The 8,942-nt window shown below is 57.1% G+C and overlaps 2 protein-coding genes across 6 annotated transcripts in view; one reads left to right on the top strand and one right to left on the bottom strand.

The window, feature by feature from the left end:
- The window catches only part of SLC34A1 (solute carrier family 34 member 1), a 33,712-nt gene that overhangs the window by 9,887 nt on the left and 14,883 nt on the right, over positions 1-8,942 (bottom strand). For 2 of the 5 annotated variants that reach the window (XM_024356815.3, XM_024356816.3), the window contains exons 10-13: positions 8,514-8,681; positions 5,296-5,412; positions 5,071-5,195; positions 3,767-4,362 (exon numbers count right to left, since the gene is read on the bottom strand). In XM_024356815.3, the coding sequence (XP_024212583.2) occupies positions 3,859-4,362; positions 5,071-5,195; positions 5,296-5,412; positions 8,514-8,681 (914 nt within the window). In that variant the 3' untranslated portion in view covers positions 3,767-3,858. Of the gene's footprint in view, positions 1-3,296; positions 4,363-5,070; positions 5,196-5,295; positions 5,413-8,513; positions 8,682-8,942 lie in introns of those variants that run through there. The other 3 variants (XM_016954344.4, XM_024356818.3, XM_024356817.3) reach the window with 3 other exon arrangements.
- On the top strand, positions 1,469-2,038 carry PFN3 (profilin 3). The gene has a single exon (XM_527137.6). It carries the CDS (start codon positions 1,482-1,484, stop codon positions 1,980-1,982), a length of 501 nt encoding a protein of 166 aa, XP_527137.2. The 5' UTR covers positions 1,469-1,481; the 3' UTR covers positions 1,983-2,038.

Below are 8,942 nucleotides of genomic sequence, written 5' to 3'. Positions count from 1 at the left end.
TGAGAAGGAAAGCTCTTTTCTTCATGGGTCCCGCCGGGAAATGCCAAGACAGAAAAGCGATTCACAGCTTCTCCACAGCTCTCAGAGAACAAGGTCTATGAGATCTTAACGTGCAAAATCTAGATGCCAGCCCAGCTAATGTTTACTGAGCCTAGGATACTGTATACCAAGCCCTGTGCAAGGAGAAGCTGCATGTTATTCCTTATGAGAAACTAACATTTTGTTTACAGAGCAGTAGTTCTCAGACCATACATTAAGATCACTTGGGGAGCGTTTTGAGCCAATCTATGCCCAAGTTCCACCTCAGACCAATTAAATCAGTATGTCTAGGGATGGGGCATGGGTAGTGGTATATTTTTAAAACTCCCCAGATAATTCCATGTACAGCCAAGGTTGAGAATCGTGGTTAGAAATACTTAGCATTGGCCAGGCGCGGTGGCTCACCCCTGTAATCCTAGCACTTTAAGAGGCCAAGGCAGGTGGATTGCTCAGGAGTTCGAAACCAGCCTGGGCAACACGATGAAACCCCGTCTCTACTAAAATACAAGAAATTAGCCGGGCACGGCGGCGTGCGCCTGTAGTCCCAGCTACTCAGGAGGCTGAGGCAGGAGAATCACTTGAACCGGAAGGAAAGAAGGAAGGAACAGAGGGAGGGAAAGAGAGAGACAGAAAGAAAAGAAAAAAGAAAATAAAAGAGAAAAAAAGAGCATTGACTGTGGCGTGGACCCTAAGGGCTGGGTGACATATCGTTGTCCCCACCCCAACACGCACTAGTGTAGTGGGTCTGAGAGTCCCTTGGCTAGCAGTACCATCACCAGGGAACTTGTTACACATAACAAATTCTCGGGCTACACTTTATACTGCTGAACAGAAAGTCTGGGGTGGGGCCCAGCAATCTGTTTAACAGCCTTGCGGGGGATTCTGATGTTCTCTCATGCTTAAGAACCACAATCTGGGGGTTGAATGGTTGGTTCCCTTACAAGTGAAGGTCTGGCTGTCCAGACACAACATCCTTTTTTCACAAAACCAGCTTTTTAAAATTAAAAATAGATTGGCCAGATGCGGTGGTTCACGCCTGTAATCTCATCACTTTGAGAGGCTGAGGCGGGAGGATTGTTTGAGCTCAAGACTTCCTGACCCGCCTGGGCAACATAGTGAGACCTCATCTCAAAAAAATTTTTTTAAATTAAAATTTGTTTTTGCTTTTTTAGAGACGGGGCCTCGCTCTGTGGCTCAGGCTGGCGTGCAGCGACACGATCCTATAATAGTTTACTATAATCTCGCTACTGAGTTCAAGCGATCCGCCCGCCTCGGCCTCCCAAAGCGCTGGGATTACAGGAGTGAGCCACCGCGCTCTGCCAAACCCATCCTATAGGATAACCTTAGAACTGCGCCAGCACTAAACGCCCACGCCCCACGTGCCCCAGCCTGGGTGGTCGCTCCGGGACGGCGCCTTGTGTGACGTCACAGCCCCGCCCAGCATGCGTCACAGCGCCGCAGGCCTTCCCCGCGTGGCGCCCCTAGATTGCCCCGAGAGGTGCGAGGCGGCTGGGCGCACTCGGAGCGCGATGGGCGACTGGAAGGTCTACATCAGTGCAGTGCTGCGGGACCAGCGCATCGACGACGTGGCCATCGTGGGCCATGCGGACAACAGCTGCGTGTGGGCTTCGCGGCCCGGGGGCCTGCTGGCGGCCATCTCGCCGCAGGAGGTGGGCGTGCTCACGGGGCCGGACAGGCACACCTTCCTGCAGGCGGGCCTGAGCGTGGGGGGCCGCCGCTGCTGCGTCATCCGAGACCACCTCCTGGCCGAGGGTGACGGCGTGCTGGACGCACGCACCAAGGGGCTGGACGCGCGCGCCGTGTGCGTGGGCCGTGCGCCGCGCGCGCTCCTGGTGCTAATGGGCCGACGCGGCGTACATGGGGGCATCCTCAACAAGACGGTGCACGAACTCATACGCGGGCTGCGCATGCAGGGCGCCTAGCGGGGCAGCCAGGCCGCCCACTGGTAGCGCGGGCCAAATAAACTGTGACCTGGGCGCGGCTGGCTCCTCCTCCACTTGCGCGGTGGGGGGAGTTGTAAATAAGGAAACTGGTCTTTGCAAGACGGTTACCTGGTGGAGCCGGGATTTTGAGTCTAGAGGCTGCCAGGCTCCTGTGCCCTACACCCTGCTCTCCCATGGACGACTTGCAGAGGCTCCTGGCCTGACTGCTGCTCCTTGGCGCCTTCCCAGGGTCCTAGGGACTCCGCAGCTGAGGAAGAGTCCAAGGGTGGGGGCTTCTCAAAGTCTGTTTCAGCCTTAGCGTCCTTTCTCACAGATATTCCCACACATTAGGCAGGACAAGTAAAGGGAGCCCCCTCCCCATCCCGCGAACACCTCTCCCCATCAGGGTGTCAGGCTGGAGGCCAATTTGCTCCTCCCCCCTCCACTCATACCTCAAGCACTAGCAAGGTGTGAGTGGGTGACAGGATGGGCTTGGTGGCTTGTAAAGCAGGTCTGGGGCTCACAGGCCTCTGCATCTCTGCCCACATTCCTCCAAGGGGGGCCTACTGAGAGGGCTCATGTCCAACACCATCGCAATTGGGTTTGAGACCTTACATCCTGCCTTCCCCAGGCCTTCGAAAAGGCCCCGCAGGAGTCCCTGGACTAGAGGGAGGAACTCTGGCATCCCTACCCGGGAGTCTCACTCTGCAGGCCTCCGTTTCAGGGTGACCTATGGAGGAGGGGGAATTGAAAAGCTTGGGTAAGTTTGAGGCCTGGTTTATTGCCCAAAGATAGTGGACAAAAGTGGGAAGGAGGGTGTCTGGTCCCTGCCCTCCATGTGCTGGGGCCCAGGGCATGGCCTCTCTTGCCCACCCCCACCCTTCCCGTCCCCTCCCCCAGCGGCCCTGATGGCAGACCCCACCTGTCACTTATTCTGGAGCCCTGATCTTATCCCAGCAAGAAGGAGTGATGTGTGGCTGAGGTGGGTGAATTTAGAGGGCAGAGGGAGACCAGAGGAAGTTCAGCCAGGTGGGGGTCAGGGGATGGGGGTGCAGAATCCTCCTTACACTTGCCTTGGGGGTGGCCCCAGGCCTAGGAGGGGCTTCCAGGGAGTTTGAATTGTGGTTTGGACTCACTAAGGTAGGGCCAGGCAGATGGTTGGGGTGAGCCTGCAGGGCTGGCTTCTCTGGAACTGCACCTGGCCTGGGCAGGGCAGGCTGCTCTTGCAGCCAGTCTTTGAGGGGAGATGGTGCTGCTGAACCCCCTGGCTTGGTCTTCCCTTTGCCATTGATGGAGAGCAAAAAGACTTCCGAATGCCTAAGGAGAGTTTTAATTCCTTTGTTTTTTTTCCATCAGGCAAGTGTTGGGAAGGGAATTAATTGTGGTGGTGCTGAAGACCTGGGTTAGGATGAGGAGATGGTATCTTGGAGGAAGGAAAGTGGCAAGGAGGTGTGCAAATTCAGTAACGCAGGCACCAACATCTATGCACAAACAGCTGCACAGTCATATACCCAGACCCACCCTCACTCCTGCCTATCCTAGTCATGTGTACACGTGCAGAGGACCTGAAATCATACCCAGATATCCTGCAGCCTGCACACAGCCTCCCACAGGTGTGTCTGTGTACACGTGCATGGGCTGGCACACCTGTACACAAATACAAGCTTCTACACATGACAGGTGCACATGCAGACTCACCCCCACACATGCACACACACCGACACTCTCACACAAGCCCAGAGCTTTGCGGAGCTACAGAAGGAGAGACTGGCACCCAGGGTGGCACAGGCACATGCACATACCTACACACACCCTCCCTCCCCTGCCTTTCCACCCCAGGCCTTCCCCATTCCAGGCTGTAGTCTGGGCCCACTGCCTAGAGGCGGGTGGCATTGTGGTGAGCAGGCAGTGCAAGACGGGGGGAGGGTGTGGCAGGGGGTAGCTCCTCCAGGAAGACCCTGGGGGGCAGCGGGGGTGAGCGGGGCTCAGGCCTGGCACAGCATAGGGTGGCGCGGGTGATGAGGTGGTCCAGGGGCTTCAGGGAGTGCATCCAGCGAGGCAGGAAGTCCCATGTCTGTAACCACTTGGGCAGGTGCCCGGGACTCCGACTCTGCAGGACATTGATGAGCACCACGAACGCCAGCAGGGCCCCGAAGGGCGTGCCCACACCTACCATGACCTGCCAGCCTGCCATGGAGATGCCAAACACCAGTGAGGGCAGCAGCAGGAAGCAGACAAGGAGATAGAGGACGGCAAACCAGCGGTACTTGGCCGTGCGTTTCCCCAGCGCCTTGGCCATGTGGATGGGCAGGCGTGTGCAGGGCACCGGGTACCACAGAAGGATACCCGAGATGTTGAAGAAGAAGTGACAGAGGGCAATCTGCAGGGGATGAGGCAGAGGGGCTGAGATGGGCACTGGCTCCCAGGTCCTGTGTCAGGCCAGCAGGGGTAGATGATAGGAACCCCGATCTGGTCTGGGCAGCAGGAAAGTTTCCACTTAGGGGTGATGTGCCCCCTGCCCCGAGATCACCCCGAGGTGGCTATGCTGGCTATGCAAATATTGAAATACTTCTAGACCAGTTGGTAAATAACTACTGCCCTGAGCTCCCCACATTTTCCCCACTGACCCCTCGCACAGGAATCCCCCAGCAGATACTGCCAAAATCCAGCAGCTAAAGGATTGATGTCAGTTTCTGGACCCTCATTCAGTCAGTGCCTTGGCTTGTCAGTTACTCCTTTGCTCCTAGAATAATTCCCCTTTGCCATTTGCGGCCTTGACCCCCGCAATGGATTCCCCAAACTGCTCCAGGCCCTCTTTTGTAGTGCCTCTTCCTCTTCCTCTTCCTTATGGTGCAAATCCGACTCACTGCTATTTATTGGTGTAATTATGAGCAGTGTCTCCCTATTAGATGCTAAGGTCTCGAGGGTGGTATTGGGTCTACTTTGCCCATAATGGTTTCATTGAGCATATTAGGTGGCCCTTAGTAGGCAGTCAAAATATTTGTTCCATGTTGTCACACCTTTGTCAGGCCCCACACCCCAGAGGCAGCTCCATCCTGCCCCAGGCGAGGCTACACTCCCAGCGCACCTGGAAAGCGCTGGACAGCTTCTCCCTGGGGCTGGCCAGGGCAGCCAGGATGGCCGTGGTGGTGGTGCCGATGTTGGAACCCAGTGTGAGCGGGTAGGCCCTCTCAATGCTGATCACACCAAGACCTGGGGACAGAGGGAGAGGAAGTGGGACCCCCAGCATCTCCTTTGGCCCTTTCCCTGCCAGCCCTGGCCCACCCCACTCCACCTCTACATGGGCACTCACCGATGAGTGGGGTGATGGCCGAGGTGAACACAGAACTGCTCTGGACCACAAAGGTCATGCTGGCGCCCACCACCATGGCAAAGTAGCCTGTGACCCAGGTGAAGGGGGCAGGGAAGTCTGCAAGGAAACCGCATCCCAGCAGGCTGGGGTCAGAGCGGGGACATTGGGAGAGCAGACCTCCATGGGGGCACTGGGAGAGCGGACCTCCGCGGGGGCACTGGGAGAGAGGATCTCCGGGGGGGCACTGGGAGAGCGGATCTCCGCGGGGGCACTGGGAGAGCGGATCTCCGCGGGGGCACTGGGAGAGCGGACCTCCGCGGGGGCACTGGGAGAGCGGACCTCCGCGGGGGCACTGGGAGAGCGGACCTCCGCGGGGGCACTGGGAGAGCGGACCTCCGCGGGGGCACTGGGAGAGCGGACCTCCGGGGGGGCACTGGGAGAGCGGACCTCCGCGGGGGCACTGGGAGAGCGGACCTCCGCGGGGGCACTGGGAGAGCGGACCTCCGGGGGGGCACTGGGAGAGCGGACCTCCGTGGGGGCACTGGGAGAGCGGATCTCCGCGGGGGCACTGGGAGAGCGGACCTCCGCGGGGGCACTGGGAGAGCGGATCTCCGGGGGGGCACTGGGAGAGCGGATCTCCGGGGGGGCACTGGGAGAGCGGATCTCCGCGGGGGCACTGGGAGAGCGGATCTCCGCGGGGGCACTGGGAGAGAGAACCTCCGCGGGGGCACTGGGAGAGCGGATCTCCGCGGGGGCACTGGGAGAGAGAACCTCCGCGGGGGCACTGGGAGAGCGGATCTCCGCGGGGGCACTGGGAGAGAGAACCTCCGCGGGGGCACTGGGAGAGCGGACCTCCGGGGGGGCACTGGGAGAGCGGACCTCCGGGGGGGCACTGGGAGAGCGGACCTCCGCGGGGGCACTGGGAGAGCGGACCTCCGCGGGGGCACTGGGAGAGCGGATCTCCGGGGGGCACTGGGAGAGCGGATCTCCAGGGGGGCACTGGGAGAGACGACCTCCATGGGGGTTTGCTCCCACTGCAGTTGCTTCCACTTGGCCTCTTTGCTCCTGGATTAAAGGCCTTTCTCAGCCTGGCTCCGTCAGGCGACTGTGCCTTTGATGGGGCTGTTCCCTCTGCTGGGAATATCCTACTCAGCATCTGAATATTCATCCTCAGACTCAGCATGGATGTCACTTCCTCTGGAAAGCCTTCCCTGACCCCCTGCTCTGGAGCAGACTTTTTCTCCCTTCTCTGAGCTCCCACAGCCCCATGATACCCCTTATTCTAGTACTTGTCATGCGGCCCCTCCCAGTGCATGAAGTTTAAAATGAAAACCAAGGCTGGGCAAGGTGGCTCACACCTATAATCCCAGCACTTTGGGATGCTGAGTTGGGTGGATCACTTGAGGCTGGGAGTTCAAGACTAGCCTGACCAACATAGTGAGAGCCCATCTCTATAAAAAAAATTTATGGTTAATAGGAAGAGGCTGGGCATGGTGGCTCACACTTGTAATCCCAGCACTTTGGGAGGCCAAGGCGAGAGGTTCACTTGAGGCTAGGTATTCAAGACCAGCCTAGCCAACATGGCAAAACCCTGTCTCTACTAAAAATACAAAAAGCTGAGTGTGGCGGTGCACACCTGTAATCCCAGTTTACTCAGGAGGCTGAAGTGGGAGGATCACTTGAACCTGGGAGGCAGAGGTTGCAGTGAGCTGAGATTGCACCACTGCACTCCAGCCTGGGTGACAAAGTAAGACTCTGTCTCAAAAAACAAAAAAGGGAAAATGAAAATCAAATGGTGTTGCTCCCTTACCCCAAGTCTTCTGAGTGCTCATGTTACCCTCAATAAAGTCCAGGCTCTGAGCAGAGCCTGGAGACCCCATGCTCTGGCTCCTTCCGTGCCACCTCACTGACCCCACTCAGCCAATCCCCTTGCTCACCCTGCTCCTGCCAGCTACTGGCCACCCTTCTGTGCCACGGACCTGCCATGCTGGTTCCTGCCTCTGAGCCTTTGCACATACTGTTCCTCCACCCAGAGTGCTCTTCATCCGCATCGTGGCTGCTTGTGTCTGTTCAAATGCCAGCTGCACTGAGCGGCCTCAAACAGCGCATTGGAAGCCATCTCTTCCACACCCTACTGCACTGCCATTTTTGCTATGTCCTTGGCAGGTACCTCTCTCTGAATTTATCCCCCTAATTAATTTTCCTTCCTATTCCTAATTCATTTTCTTTTTCTATTTTTATTTATTTATTTATTTTTGAACTCTGTTGCACAGGCCGGAGTGCAGTGGTGCCATCATAGCTCACTGCGGCCTCAACCTGCTAGGCTCAAGCGATTCTCCCACTCAGCCTCCTGGGTACCTGGGACTATAGGAGCACACCACCATGCCCAGCTAATTTTAAAATTTTTTGTAAAGACAAAAGTCTCGGCTGGGCATGGTGGCTCATGCCTGTAATCCTACCACTTTGAGAGGCTGAGGCGGGTGGATCATCAGGTGAGGAGTTTGAGACCAGCCTGGCCAACATGGTGAAACCCTGTCTCGACTAAAAATACAAAAAATTAGCCGGGTGTTGTGGCCGGCACCTGTAATCCTAGCTACTCGAGAGGCTGAGGCAGGAGAATCACTTGAACCCTGGAGGTGGAGGTTGCAGTGAGCCAAGATCATGCCATTGCACTCCAGCCTGGGCAATAAGAGTGAAATTGTCTCAAAAAAAAAAAAAAAAAAAAGACAAAGTCCCACTATGTTGCCCAAGCTGGTCTTGGACTCCTGGGCTCAAGTGATCCTGCTGCTTCAGCCTCCCAAAGTGCTGGATTTACAGGTGTGAGCCATTTGACAATCTCACGTATTTTTCATTGCTGTCCTCCCCCTGCTGGGCTGTGAGCCCCTCAGGGCAGGACCCAACTCTGTTTGTCTCACCTCTGTATACCTGGCACTACACCTCCCTTGTCACACAATGGGGGCTTAAGGACTCTTTGTTGATTGAATCAAACAATGGTCCTTGAGCATCTCCACCTGCTAAAATGGAACCACAGCCAGAGGCAGCCACAGGTCTCCAGCTGTCAGTACCTCAGTGGTCTCAGAAACCACCTTCTTTGTTCACATGGGGAAACTGAGTCTCAGAGATGGTAGGGTTTACCCAGATCAAGGCAGTCACAGGACTTAGCAGGATCTGGAAAGGCCCATCCTGTGGCCCTGCCCAGTCAACTGCTCGCAGCTCACCCGTATTGATGACCTTCTGGATGACCTTGGCCACTTGGCCCTTGAGCAGGGAGTTGAGCATCTTGACTAGGAGGATGAGGCAGGTGCACAGCAGCACCAGGGATCCTGCCAGCAGGATGAGCCCCACAGCCAGGTCCGGTAGGCCAGTGTCCACAAAGATGTGGTTGCCTGCAGGGGGTGGAGCTCCTGACAGCTGACCCCACACCTGGCTCCCAGGTCCCCACCTTTGCCACCCAGTTGGGCTCTGATCCTAAGGCCCCATCTCAGGCTCCTTGAGCCTCAACACCGGAGCTTGACCCAGGCTCAGGAGCTGGGCTGGTTGACAGCCATGCTTCCTGGGGCTGGACACAACAGTGGCTGTGTGGGATTGCCCTGCCACTGCTAGGCTCTGCCCCTGCCATGCAGGACACCTCCCATGTTGCAGGCACT

Source organism: Pan troglodytes, chromosome 4, assembly GCF_028858775.2.
Source record: "Pan troglodytes isolate AG18354 chromosome 4, NHGRI_mPanTro3-v2.0_pri, whole genome shotgun sequence".
Taxonomy (NCBI): domain Eukaryota; kingdom Metazoa; phylum Chordata; class Mammalia; order Primates; family Hominidae; genus Pan; species Pan troglodytes.
The sequence above is the reverse complement of the archived record's forward strand: the minus strand, read 5'-3'. Positions and strand labels throughout refer to the sequence as shown.